The 14388-nt window shown below is 42.6% G+C and overlaps 1 protein-coding gene across 1 annotated transcript in view; it reads left to right on the forward strand.

Annotated features, from left to right (window-relative positions):
- DOCK5 (dedicator of cytokinesis 5) overlaps positions 1 to 14388 on the forward strand; it is a 227492-nt gene that overhangs the window by 136514 nt on the left and 76590 nt on the right. The window contains exons 17-18 of the mRNA XM_080674976.1: positions 565 to 668; positions 2419 to 2602. Coding sequence (XP_080531102.1) covers positions 565 to 668; positions 2419 to 2602 — 288 coding nt within the window. The remainder of the gene's footprint in view (positions 1 to 564; positions 669 to 2418; positions 2603 to 14388) is intronic.

Here is a 14388-nt window from a genome sequence, read left to right on the forward strand (position 1 = left end):
TATTGAGATCCCACCTACTTTGTTCTTCTTTCTCAGGATTGCTGTGGCTATTTGGGGTCTTTTTTTATTCCAGATGAATTTTTGGAGAGTTCTTTCTAGGTCTGTGAAATATGCCGTTGGTATTTTAATGGGGAGTGCATTGAATCTATCGATTGCTTTGGGTAGTATGGACATTTTAATGATGTAAAAATATGGAATGCTTCACAAATTTGCGTGTCATCCTTGCGCAGGGGCCATGCTAATCTTCTCTAGATCGTTCCAATTTTAGTATATGTGCTGCTGAAGCGAGCACCACACCCACATTTCTGATTTAGATCACCTAGGGGTTGCTGGCCTCATTCATCTGTAAATGTAGGGAGAGGAGCATATTGGAGGTACCAGAAGATTTTAGTGTGGGAAATACTTCCTTTAAGAAGCCTGTGACACACACTGTATTATTGTAACTTGCTGAACTGGGCTGCTTATGGCATGATTGAACATCACACCCCAGAGCAAAATGTGAAGCTGGACGTCTTCCCGACCACTTCTCTGAACTGCTCAGACTTGCTGTTTCTGTCTTTTCAGCCAGAGATCGATCGGAGCGAGCATTTGGGGTGGCCTTCGTGAAGCTGATGAAGGCGGACGGCACCACCCTGCAGGACGGGAGGCACGACCTGGTGGTTTATAAGGTGGTGCACGGAATGAGCCTCAGAAATCACTGAGGAAATGTTTACTCCTTCTGAAATTGCTTCTGAAGATTCCTTTCAGACTTATACCTATAAACATCAAAAACTTCTCTAGTTCTGGCCAGCATAGATCAATGGTTAGAGTATCTCGGCCTGCTCATCGGAGGGTCTCCAGTTCAATTCCCAGTCAAGGGCATGTACCTGGGTTACAGGTCTTATCCCCGCCCCTGGGTCAGGGTGCATTGAGAGGCAACCAACCGATGTGTCTCTGTCACATCTGTGTTTCTCTTTCCCTCTCTCCCCTTCCCCGCTCCCTTCCACTCTCTAGAATCAATGGAAAAAATATCCTCATTCATCTAGTGAGGATTAGAAAGCAAACAAAACTTCTCTAGACCTGCATGTGTTTGCCCCTTTAAGTCTAGAATCCCGAAGGCCACACCCCCCTGGCTGCATGGTCTCCCCTCTGCTTTCTGGAGAGAGTGAGTGCGGTATTAGTCTCCCTCTCCCGCACGTGATGCTCGTGGCTGCCCGCTTGCCTTTACGTCACTCTGCGTGGCGTGTAGACAGTTGCACTGTTGGGCTTGGTTAGAGTGTGCTAGGGTGTGTTTTTCATATCGGCGGGAATCAGGCACCATTTCTCTGCTATCGGGCATTGTTTCCTTCCCTGACAGTGTTGTCTTCTAACTGCTGCAGAGCTACTGAGATTTTAGAGTGGAAAGTAGATGCCAGAAGATCTCGTCCATCCAACAGTATCATGGTGTTGGCAGCTTTTTTGAGATGTACCCACCTGATCCGTATTTTTTTAATTGCTATAATTAGTTCATAGATAGTTTGGGAAGGCAGGGCAAGCTGTTTCTTCCCAGTGACCCCAGTCAACCCAATGGTGCATAATTGTGACCATTTAGAGGTTCAAGATAATAAGTTCCAACCATATTCTTTATTATTTATTTATGTATTTACTAGAGGCCCAATGCACGAAGATTCGTACAAGAATGGGCCTTCCTTTCTTGCCTAGCTGGTTTGGCTCAATGGATAGAGCGTCAGCCTGCGGACTGAGGGGTCCCAGGTTCAATTCCGGCCAAGGGCACATGCCCGGGTTATGGACTCGATCCCCAGTAGGGGGCGTGCAGGAGGCAGCCAATCAATGATTCTCTCTCATCATTGATGTTTCTATCTCTCCCTCTCCCTCTCCTTTTCTCTCTAAAATCAATAAAATATATTTTAAAAAAAAAAAAGAAGAAGAAAGAATGGGCCTTCCTTCCCCTGGCTGCCAGCGCCGCCTTCACTCTGGCGGGAGCCACCTTTTTGCTCCAGCCCCGAGCTGCCTTTCCGCCTTCCCATGCTGCTCAGAGGCCTGGAGTGGCTGGGGCAGTGCGGAACACCTGTCCCGCTCCGCCCCCGGCCGCTCAGCGCCTGCGTATGCAAATTAACCCACCATCTTTGTTGGGTTAATTTGCATACTCCTGATTGGCTGGTGGGCATCGCGAAGGTACAGTCGATTTTCATCTTACTCTTTTATTAGTGTAGATAGCAGACACCTAGGCTATTCTTAGTGTAGCTCACAACTTATTCCATGTTTATTCAGTTTTGAGTCTGGGCTCCCACCCTGGGAAGTGCCACCGTTCTCGGAGTTGGAAGGGACCTGGGCTTAATTTGATGAAGCCTCATTTCTCATGCCAGAAAGGCACCGTCTTCATTGGCGTGTGAGAGGCAGTGCCCCTCTTTTGGTCTTCCTGACATGCTGCCTTTCCAGGGAGATAACAAGAAAATGGAAGACGCGAAGTTCTACCTGACCCTGCCTGGGACCAAGGCAGAGATGGAAGAAAAAGAGCTGCAAGCATCCAAAACCCAGGCCAGCTTTGCCCCCACCAAGGAGAGCACCAAAGACAGTTTCCAGATTGCCACCCTCATCTGCTCCACGAAGCTCACGCAGAACGGTAGGTGTGGGATGCAGTGGCCCCAAGTGTGCGCTTCTTAGGCCTCCTGGGGCCTCCCGTTAGGCTCTGGCTGGACCACAGGGGCCACGTCTTCGGACGTGGGTGCTGCGCACGTTGGCTGGGTTCTCTGCTCTTCGGGAAATGGCCAGGGACGAGAGGTCCTGACCTGATAGCTGAAGCTCCTTCTGAGGTTTTGTTGTCCACCTTTCAAACAATCAAAAGCATTTGTGTATTTTTTAATATTGTCAGACCTCTAAATGTATTCATTACCAGGACCCGCTGAGGTTTCTTTTCTGGATTTATGACAGTGTTTAGTAAACGAAGTCTGAGAAAATGGGAGAGTCAGGTTAGTGCTGACCTCTGGTGTAGCAACCCTTTAGGCTTCAGTATATAAGTCTGGTGACAGTTATTGTAAATTGGTATTCATCATGCTACAAATCTTTATAACTTATTTAATCATTTGCCATTTTGTAGCTTATGTACTGACATGAACATATCCTATGGAAAAAGCCACTTTAAGTTATGAACTGTTTTCAAATAATGGCTTAAAATGAGGTCCTATTCTAGACAAAGAAAATTAAAAATTTAACTTATATAAAATTGGAAAGTCTTATGTTTCTTTCCTTCAAGGCAGCAAAGAGCTCTGATACTGTGTAATAAATGTAACAAGGGATGTTGGTAATAAGGGGAGGACACTGGCAGAGAAATACTAGTAGAATCGGTCTTGGCCTAGGTCTTTATATTGTCTCCATAGTTTTGCCTTTTTTTCTTGCTTAATTTTTGGTGAGTGTGCTTTTACTTTCCAATATGTTAGGTAAAAAGTAAATATAATAAACTGCTGATATGAGTTGGGTTAAAATGTTACAATATTTATGGAAGATGATTTAGAAGGTATATCAAATATTTAGAAGGTATTCAGACCCCTTGACCCAGCCCCTAGAAATTGAACCCAAGTAAACAATGAGAGAGGTGCACAAAGATTAATGAATAAAGATTTTGCCTATTATTCACAAGAGGGGAATTGTTGAAACCACTAAATATCTAATACTTGGGACCAGTTTAAATTATAAAGTGGAATTAAAGGACAAAATACATGCAGTTGCCAAATATATTTCAAAACAGTCAAAGACATGAAAACTTTTTAGCACTATGTAGAGTGCAATCTCAGTCTTCTTTAAATGTGTGAGGACAATTTGGAGCCAGTTGCCTGGGTTCAAATCCCAGCTCTGCCACTTACTAGCTGTTTCATCTTAGGCAAGTCACTTGATCTCTCTGTGACTTGATTTCCTCTTCTTTTTTTTTTTTTTTTTTTTTAAAGGAACTGGCACTTTTATTTTTATTTTATTTTTTTAAATATATTTTATTGATATTTCACAGAGAGGAAGGGAGAGGGATAGAGAGCCAGAAACATCGATGAGAGAGAAACATCGATCAGCCGCCTCCTGCACACCTCCCACTGGGGATGTGCCCGCAACCAAGGTACATGCCCTTGACCGGAATCAAACCCAGGACCTTTCAGTCCGCAGGCCGACGCTCTATCCACTGAGCCAAACCGGTTTCGGCTTGATTTCCTCTTCTTTAAGGAAGTAATAAGAATATATGTTTCAAAGAATGACGTAAGTTAAAATACGTGAAAGCAAAGCAACAGAGTCTAGTCCAGCCTTGGGCAAACTACGGCCTGCGGGCCGGATCCGGCTGTTCTATCCGGTTCTCTTGATCTCCCCTCTGCTCCTTTACTTTGAATTTATATTAGTTCACACAAACACTCCATCCATGCTTTTGTTCCGGCCCTCCGGTCCAGTTTAAGAACCCATTGTGGCCCTTGAGTCAAAAAGTTTGCCCACCCCTGGTCTAGTCCCTTTTAAGCACGATATGAGAATTAACTCTTATTACTGTCACCATCATTATAAATACACAGAAAAAGACTAAAAGAAACAACTTCAAAAGTTTGGATAGTTCTTATTTTCTTTGTTTCTTTCAGTATTTTCCAAATTTTTAACTATGAAATGTCAAAACGTTATTTTTTTTTTAAAGGAAACATTTATTTGTTTTTCATTGATTTCAGAGAGGAAGGGAGAGGGAGAGAGACCTAGAAACATCAATGATGAGAGAGAATCATTGATTGGCTGCCTCCTGCACCCCCTAATGGGGATCGAGTCTGCAACCCAGGCATGTGCCCTTGACTGGAATCAAATTCGGGACCCTTCAGTCCCCAGGCCGATGCTCCATCCACTGAGCCAAACCAGCTAGGGCAAATGTTATTTATTTATTAATATAGTAATAACCTATATGAAGCATTAGTGTACTTTTGGGACTATTAAGGGACACTCAAGAGGGATAACATTAATCAAACACCTAGTAGATTATCCTTCCTGGAGATTGGAGCTCAAAGAAAACAAGTAACAGAAGCTTGAAAATGATTTCTAATACAAAGAAAAAGGGATTTCTGTTAGAGAAAACCATATTGTTATGTTGCTTGTTGTCTCTGCATCAAACATTTAGGAAGCTACCGCCAGGTCGCAGTACTCAGCTCAGACGCTCGCCCTGCGGTATCTACATCGCCCATCGCCCACGTGTCCTAAACCTGTGCTGTGCTGACAGCCACTGGCCACGTGCAGCTTGGGACATTTAAGTCACATAAAAGTAAATGAGGGGAGGGATTCAATTCCTTAGTTTCAGTAGTCTCATTCCAAGGGCTCAGCAGCTTCACGGGCTGGTGACTTCAGTTGCCAGCACAGACAGGCAGCGTTTCCATCATCACAGAAGGTTCCATTGGGGGACTGTACTCTTTCCTTTTTGTCATCTCATTCCTAGTGTTTGGATCTCAAAAAACTCATCCTAACAAACAAACAAAAAAAGCCTTAAATAATGTCCTCTCCCAAAAAGGTTGAAGGAGGCCAACTGATCTTAACCAGAGAGAAGGGACCTCTGTCGGCAGGATGGGATAGGAAAGGGGACAGATACGGGAAAGATGGGGAGATCAGCAGGGTGTCACGAGCATCAGGAAAGCAGGGCCTTCAGAGAGACAGGTAATGACTTGCATTGGCTTTCCTCTAATTTGATGTAAGAGATAAAGAGCCAATGGAATTTGTTCTGAGAAAGAAGAAGCTGGAGAATATTAATAAGCCACCAATCTCAGAGCATTTCCTGATCAGGAGGGTAGCTGTGCTTTCACACAGACTCTGACAAAGGCATGTCTTACTAGCCGTAGCAGGACTACTCAGACTCAGAAGGTGAAAAGCCACAGGCCCTTGTTCAGGCAGAACTTGTTGGCTCTTTATTTTTTCAAAGCAAGAACAGACCAGTTTACGTGGAATTACTTGTTGCTGGGCCCAGGTGGAGGGTGAGAAAACATTTGCTGTTCCAGGAAAGGGAAAAGAGGTTTCAGGTTTGTGCCAGCTGTTCACAGTCACCCAAACTCCTAGCACATGGAGACCCAGTATTCCTATTAGTAACCTCAGTTTATTGACCAGAGAAGTGAGTAAAGTGCTAAAATATTTTGCTTAAGATCATAAGTGGTGGTCTTGGATCTGAATATAGATAAATAACTCCAAGATCAATGGTTTTTATTTTATTTTTTTTTAAATTTAATTTTATGGTTTCTAATCCTCTCCCAAACGTATTCACTATCCTAAATTCTGGGATTATAATGTAGAGTATCCTGAATTCTTACATACTTTTCTTGGGGATAGAAATTGGGACAACTTTGGACATTTGATAATACCTAGTACAGTTGAAGATGGTCATTCCTTATGATCCAGAAATTCCACTCCAGTTTTGTATCTCAGAGAAGCTACTGCACCTGGTCCAGAAGACACATGAGAATGAATGTTCACAGCAGAATTGTTTGTGATAGAAAAAATTAGAAACAACCCAAATGTTTACTGGCAGTGGAATGAGTAGAGAATTATGGTGCATTTATACAAGGGGGTAGATGTTATGCAGCAATGAACATTAGCTAGAGCTATATGCATCAACCTGTATGGGTCGCAGAAACACAGCTAGTCCAGGGCTGTCCATAACACCGTGCCACCACTTTCCTAACCCCAAGACCTGTGATTCACCAGATGCCAAATGGATTCCTAACATGAGCAGTGATGTGGCATGTAAAAATGTTTAGGGAGTAAACTTCTGGGCTGGTTGATGGGTTCTTTGCAACTTCTTGAAGCTGCTGGGTGACTGGAGTGTGTAAGTCCTTTTTCTCAGGCAGCGGTGAGTGAAGTGTAGATGGAGTGGTTCCATTGACTAGCCTGTGACAGCAGTGGAGATGGAAAGATAGAAGAGGATAGTGCCTAATGGGCAGGCCTAGCACAATGCCTAAATTACATACTGAATGAATGAATAAGTGAATTAAAGAATTATAGTGAGCACATGACCAGCTTTCTCAAGGCTACCAGTTCTCTTTTCATCCATCCATTCATCTATTCATTCAGTCTTTCATCAAACATGTATTGAACACTTACTAGGTACATAGCAGCATGGTGGTGTACAAGAATAAAAGCAATATGATTCCTGCCCTCAAGTGGCTCAAGTCTATAGGAAGAGAAAGAGATACCAAGAGTGTCTTTATTATTTGCTATTTTATGGTTATGGATATGGATATGTAGGAAAGAGTGCCAACATTAGAGAATGATTAGGAAGTTCTTCCTAGAGGGAATAGAGTTTGAGATGGGCCATGAAATTTAAAGGGCTTGGCTGGTGTGGCTCAGTGGTTGAACAGATGGACCAGGAGGTCACAGTTCGATTCCCAGTCAGGGCACATGCCGGGGGTTGCAGGCTTGATCCCCAAGTAAGAGTGCATGCAGGAGGCAACCGATCAGTGGTTCTCTCTCATCATAGATGTGTCTATCCCACTCTCCCTCTCCCTTCCTCTATCTGAAATAAATAAAAACATATAAAAATAAAGAGTATTAAAAAAAGAAATTTAAGTAGGGGCTTGCAAATACATAGTATTTGTGTACATTTCAGAAAAACAGAAGAATATATGCAAAAACATGGAGCTATTTCAGAGCATGCCACAGTGTGGGGGGTGAGGCATACAGAGAGAAAGGTAAGAGATGTGGCAGCAGGACCATAGGTGCGGCCTTACTGCCTTTCATACGTATTACTAGGACCTTGTTCTGTTGACAGTGGACAGGCCTTGTGCATTTTCTCTAGGCACTGCATTTTGGAGACTTCCAAGAGATTAAGCAATATGCAAGCCAATAAAACAAGCACCATCTGCCCACCCCACAACTACAGAACTCTGGACACTACAGTCATGCCTTTCCAGAGTGCAGGCCTCCTGAGCCCCATCACCCCAACAGATGGTTCCTGGGTGCCACTGTGAATACCTGCTGGGCACGTGTGATTTCAATTAAGGGTGCAAGACAGCAAAAATTGGGACATTCCCCTCCACGGCTGCTGACTTCTAGACACCGCATTTGTGCCTCTCAAGCTCGCAGGCCTACATTAAGAGAACCCAATTAGCTCAAGTAGGGAGCTACACTAGATTACCAAGCCCAGGAGAACTGAGAGATTACACCAGTAGCACCACCCCCAAAAGAACCTGGGGAGCAAAGCAATTGTATCTACAATTAAAACATTACAGGAAAACATTGGAAGACAAAAAAGCAATCCCCAAAGGAAAGAAAAAGAGGAATCACCAGAAAGGGAGTTAAATGAAATTGAGGCTAGCAGCTTATCAGAGAAATAATTCAGAGTAATGGTTATAAGAATGTTTACACGGCTGGATGAAAAATACACACAACTCAATGAGAATTATAAGGAGCTGAATGAGAATGTTGCCAACATGAAAAGGAACCAAGAGGAGATGAGGAACAACATAGCTGCAATAAAGAACACAATGGGGGAAACCAAGATGGTGGCATAGGTGAACACCTAAACTGCTGCCTCGCACAACAATTTCAAAACGACAACTAAAAGACAGAACGGACACCATCCAGAACTACAGGAAAGCTGGCTGAGTGAAAATTCTACAACTAGAAGGAAAGAGAAAAGCTCACAGAGAATTGGAGGTACGGCAAAGGGTCTTTGTGAGCGCAGAGAGAAAGGGTGGCTGAGAGCCTGGCTGACTTTCTCTGGCGGAAGGGGGAAGGATGCCCCCGACCGCACTGAACCCCAGTTCTGACTGCACTGAACCTCAGTTCCGGGCGAGCCCCTGGGGACCCACGCTCTTACGGGGGGAGTCTGGACTCTCGGGCGGAGACTCGGGAGCCGGGGAAGGCAGAGGTCTGAAGGCGCGCGCGTGCCAGGAGCACAAAGGCTGCGGAGGTTGCCACAGGCTTTCCCTAGTGGAAGGGAGTCGGAGGCTCCTGACTGCACTGGGCCCCAGTTCTGACTGCACTGAACCCGGGTTCCAGGCGAGCCCCTGGGGACCCACGCTCTTGTGGGGGGAGTCTGGACTCTCGGGCGGAGACTCGGGAGCCGGGGAAGGCAGAGGTCTGAAGGCGCGTGTGTGCCAGGCGCACAAAGGCTGCGGAGGTTGCCACAGGCTTTCCCTAGTGGAAGGGAGTCAGAGGCTCCTGACTGCACTGAGCCCCAGTTCTGACTGCACTGAACCCCAGTTCCAGGCAAGCCGCTGGGGACCCACGCTCTTGTGGGGGGAGTCTGGACTCTCGGGCGGAGACTCGGGAGCCAGGGAAGGTGGAGGTCTGAAGGCGCGCACGTGCGCGCAAGAGCAAGGCTGACTGGAAGCCAAGACTGTCTGCTCCGCCCTGAGACTCCACCCCATCCAAGCTGAGCACAGAGGCTATTGCAATTTGGCAAGTCTAATCCTATAAGGCTGTCTCCAGCACCGAACTTCTCCCAGCATAGACACAGCTGATCCTTACAGCCAACTGGCCTGGAGGTCAATTCCTCCCAGTGATACCAACAACAATAAAGACTTAATTACAACAAGGTTGTACACACAGTCCACAAAGGGGTGCACCAAGAGTGTCCACCTCAGGTTAACTGGGGAGGCCGACCCACTTGGCCATATAGGAAACCTAGCACACAAAGCTACCCTACCAACTCAGGGAAGTAGTGAAAATGCGGCGTCAAAGAAACAGATCACAAACAAAAGAAATGGAGGAAAACAAACGACTGGATATAGAATTCAAAACCACGGTTATAAGGCTTTTTAAGAATATCCTAGAAAAGGCCGATAAATATAACGAGACCCTCGAAGATATGAAAAAGGACCAACTAGAAATTAAACATACACTGACTGAAATAAAAAAATATTATACAGAGACCCAAAAACAGACAAGAGGAACACAAGAATCAAGTCAAAGAATTGAAATACAAAGAAGCAAAAAACACTCAACCGAAAAAGCAAAAAGCAAAAAAAAAAAATCCAAAAAGTTGAAGATAGTGTAAGAAGACTCTGGGACAACTTCAAGCGTACCAACATCAGAATTATGGGGGTGCCAGAAGAAGAGAGAGAGCAAGATATTGAAAACCTATTTGAAGAAATAACGACCGAAATCTTCCCCCACCTGGTGAAAGAAATAGACTTACAAGTCCAGGAAGCGCACAGAACCCCAAACAAAAGGAACCCAAAGAGGACCACACCAAGACACATCATAATTAAAATGCCAAGAGCAAAAGACAAAGATAGAATATTAAAAGCAGCAAGAGGAAAACAGTTAGTTACCTACAAGGGAGCACCCATACGACTCTCAGCTGATTTCTCAACAGAAACTATGCAGGCAAGACGGGAGTGGCAAGAAATTTTCAATGTGATGAATAGCAAGAACCTACAACCAAGATTACTCTACCCAGCAAAGCTATCATTCAGAATTGAAGGGCAGATAAAGAGCTTCACAGATAAGGAAAAGCTAAAGGAGTTCATCACCACCAAACCAGTATTATATGAAATGCTGAAAGGTATTTTTAAAGAAGAGGAAGAAGAAAAAAGTAAAGATAAAAATTATGAACAACAAATACATATCTATCAACAAGTGAACCTAAAAATCAAGTGAATTAAAAACCTGAGGAACAGAATAATCTGGTGAATATAATAGAATCAGGGGCATAGAAAGTGAGTGGAATGATAATTCTCAGGGGGAAAGGGGTATGGGTGGTTCAGGAAGAGATTGGACAAAAATCGTACACCTATGGATGAGGACAGTGGGGGGGAGGTAAGGGCAGAAGGTGGGGTGGGAACCGGGTGGAGGGGAGCTATGGGAGGAAAAAGAAACAATTGTAATAATCTCAATAAAGATTTATTAAAAATAAAAACAAACAAACAAAAAAAGAACACAATGGCCGAAACCGGTTTGGCTCAGTGGATAGAGCGTCGGCCTGCGGACTGAAGGGTCCCAGGTTCGATTCCGGTCAGGGGCATGTACCTTGGTTGCGGGCACATCCCCGGTGGGGGGTGTGCAGGAGGCAGCTGATCGATGTTTCTCTCTCATCGATGTTTCTAGCTCTCTATCCCTCTCCCTTCCTCTCTGTAAAATATCAATAAAATATATTAAAAAAAAAAAAAAAAAAGAACACAATGGAAGGCCTAAACAGTAGACTAGAAGAGGCTGAGGACCGCATCAGCGAATTAGAAGACAAGGTAGGAAAAAACACACAAACACAGCAGCAACTAGAAAGAAGACTTAAAAAGCAAGAGGAGAGCCTAAGGTAGCTTTGGGACAAGAAAAAATGCAACAATATTTGCATAATAGGGGTAACAGAAGAAGAGGAAGAGAAGCAAGGAATAGAAAACCTGCTTGAAGACATAATGACAGAAAACTTGCCTGATATTGGCAAGAAAAAAACCAAATGCAAGAAGTACATAGAGTCCAAAACAAGATGAACCCCAAAAGACCGACACCAAGACACATCATAATTAAATTGGCAAACACTAAGGACAAAGTAAGAATCTTAAAGGCTGCCAGAGAGAGACAGAAAGTTACCTACAAGGGTTCTCCTATTAGAATATCAACGGATTTCTCAACAGAAACACTCGAGGCCAGAAGGGAATGGAATGAAATTTACAAAGTGATGCAAAGCAAGGCACTGAACCCAAGAATACTATACCCAGCAAGGCTATCATTCAAAATTGAAGGTGGAATCAGGAGCTTCAGAGACAAAAAAGGGCTAAGAGAGTTTATCACTACCAAGCCAGCAATGCAAGAAATGCTAAAGGGACTGCTGTAAAAAGAAGAAAGAGAGGCAAGAAAAAACACAAATGTTAAGGAAAAATATGACAACAAACATGTACTTGTCAGTAATAACATTAAACATAAATGAATTAAATGTTCCAATCAAAACACATAGGTTAGCTGAATGGATAAGAAAACATGACCCATATATTTGCTGTCTGCAAGAGACCCACCTCAGAACAAAGGATTCACACAGATTGAGAGTGAAGGGATGGAAAAACATTTTTCAGGCAAATGAAAATGAGAAAAAAGCTGGGGTTGCGATACTTAAATCTGAAAAAATAGACCTCAAAGTAAAGGCCATAACGAGATAAGGAAGGTCACTACATAATACTAAAGGGAGCAATTCAACAAGAAGATATAACCCTGGTAAACATATGCATCCAATACAGGAGCACCCAAATACATAAAACAACTTCTGAAAGATATCAAAGGAGAGATTGATAGCAATACAGTCATAGTAGGGGACTTTAATACCCCACTGACACCACTGGATAAATCAACTAAACAAAAATCAACAAAGAAACAGCAATCCTAAATGACACACTAGATCAGATGGACTTAATAGACATCTTTAGAACATTTCACCCCAAAGCTATAGAATATACATTCTTCTCCAGTGCACACGGAACATTTTCAAGGATAGACCACATATTAGGACACAGGCAAAGTCTCTTCAAATTCAAGAAGATAGAAATCATATCAAGCATCTTCTCAGATCACAATGGCATAAAACTGGAAATCAATTACAATAAAAACAATCCAAAAAATTCAAACACTTGGAGACTAAATAGCATACTATTAAATAAGGACTGGGTTACCAGAGAGATCAAAGAAGAAATAAAAAAACATCATGGCAACAAAGGACAATGAAAACAAAACAATCCAAAAATCTATGGGACACAGTGAAAGCAGTCTTGAGAGGGAATTTCATAGCTCTACAAGACTACTGCGAAAAACAAGAAACAATGGTAATAAATTACCTAACCCTACAACTCAAAGAGTTAGAAAGAGAGCAACAAGAAAAGCCCAGTGTACGCAGAAGGAAGGAAGTAATAAAGATCAGAGCAGAGATAAATGACATAGAGTCCAAAGAAACAATACAAAAGATCAACAAAACCAAGAGTTGGTTATTTGAAAGGATAAACAAGATTGATGAATCTCTCGCCAGGCTCACAAAGAAGCAAAGAGAGAGGACCCCAATAAACAAAATCAGAAATGAAAGGGGAGAAGTAACAACAGACCCCACAGAAATACAAAGGATTGTTAAAAAATATTATGAACAACTCTGTTCCAACAAACTGGACAACCTGGAGGAAATGGACATATTCCTAGAAAAATACAACCTTCCAAAACTCATTCAGGAAGAATCTAAACATCTCAATAGGCCAAAACTATGGAAGAAATTGAAGCAATCATTTAAAAGATTCCAGCAAACAAAAGTCCAGGGCCAGATGGCTTCACAGGGGAGTTTTACCAAACATTCAAAGAAGAACTAAAACCTATCCTCCTCAGACTATTTCAAAAAATTCAAGAGGAAGAAACACTTCCAAGCTCATTCTATGAAGCCAGTGTCACCCTAATACCAAAACCAGATAAAGACAATACAATGAAAGAGAAACAATATCTCTCATGAACATAGATGCCAAAATCCTCAACAAAATTCTAGCAAATCGAATCCAGCAGTACATCAGAAAGATCATACACCATGACCAAGTAGGATTTATCCCAGGGATGCAAGGATGGTACAATATCCGCAAATCAATAAACGTGATACATCACATAAATAAAGTGAAAGATAAAAACCACATAGTCATATTAATTGATGCAGGAAAAGCATTTGACAAAATCCAACACCCATTTTTGATAAAAACTGTCAGAAAGGTGGGAATAGAAGGATCATACCTCAACATAATAAAAGCCATATATGACAGACCCACAGCCAACATCAAACTCAATGGGCAAAAACTAAAACCATTTCCCTTAAGAACAGGAACAAGACAGGGATGCCCACTCTCACCACTCCTATTCAACATAGTACTGGAAGTACTATCCATTGCTATTAGATAAGAAGAAGAAATAAAAGGCATCCAAATTAGAAAAGAAGAAGTAAAACTGTCCTTATTCGCAGATGACATGATACTGTACATAGAAAACCCTAAAGACTCCCATCAAAAAATTATTAGACTTAATAAATGAATTCGGCAATGTAGCAGGATACAAAATTAACGCCAAGAAATCTATGGCATTTCTATATACCAACAGTGAACTTACAGAAAGAGAGACTAAGAAAACAATCCCATTTACCATAGCACCAAAAAAAATTAAGATACCTAGGAATAAATTTAACTAAGGAGGTAAAAGACCTCTACTCAGAAAACTACAGGACATTGAAAAAAGAGATAGAGGAAGACATAAATAGATGTAAGAGCATACCGTGTTCATGGATTGGTAGAATCAACATCATTAAAATGTCCATGCTATCCAAAGCAATCAATAGATTCAAGGCACTCCCCCTTAAAATACCAAAGACACATTTCACAGAATTAGAAAGAACTCTCCAAAAATTCATCTGGAATAAAAGAAGACCCCGAATAGCCACAGCAATCCTGAGAAAGAAGAACAAAGTAGGTGGGATCTCTA

The sequence above is a fragment of the Plecotus auritus genome (assembly GCF_963455305.1).
Source record: "Plecotus auritus genome assembly, chromosome: 6".
Lineage (NCBI taxonomy): Eukaryota > Metazoa > Chordata > Mammalia > Chiroptera > Vespertilionidae > Plecotus > Plecotus auritus.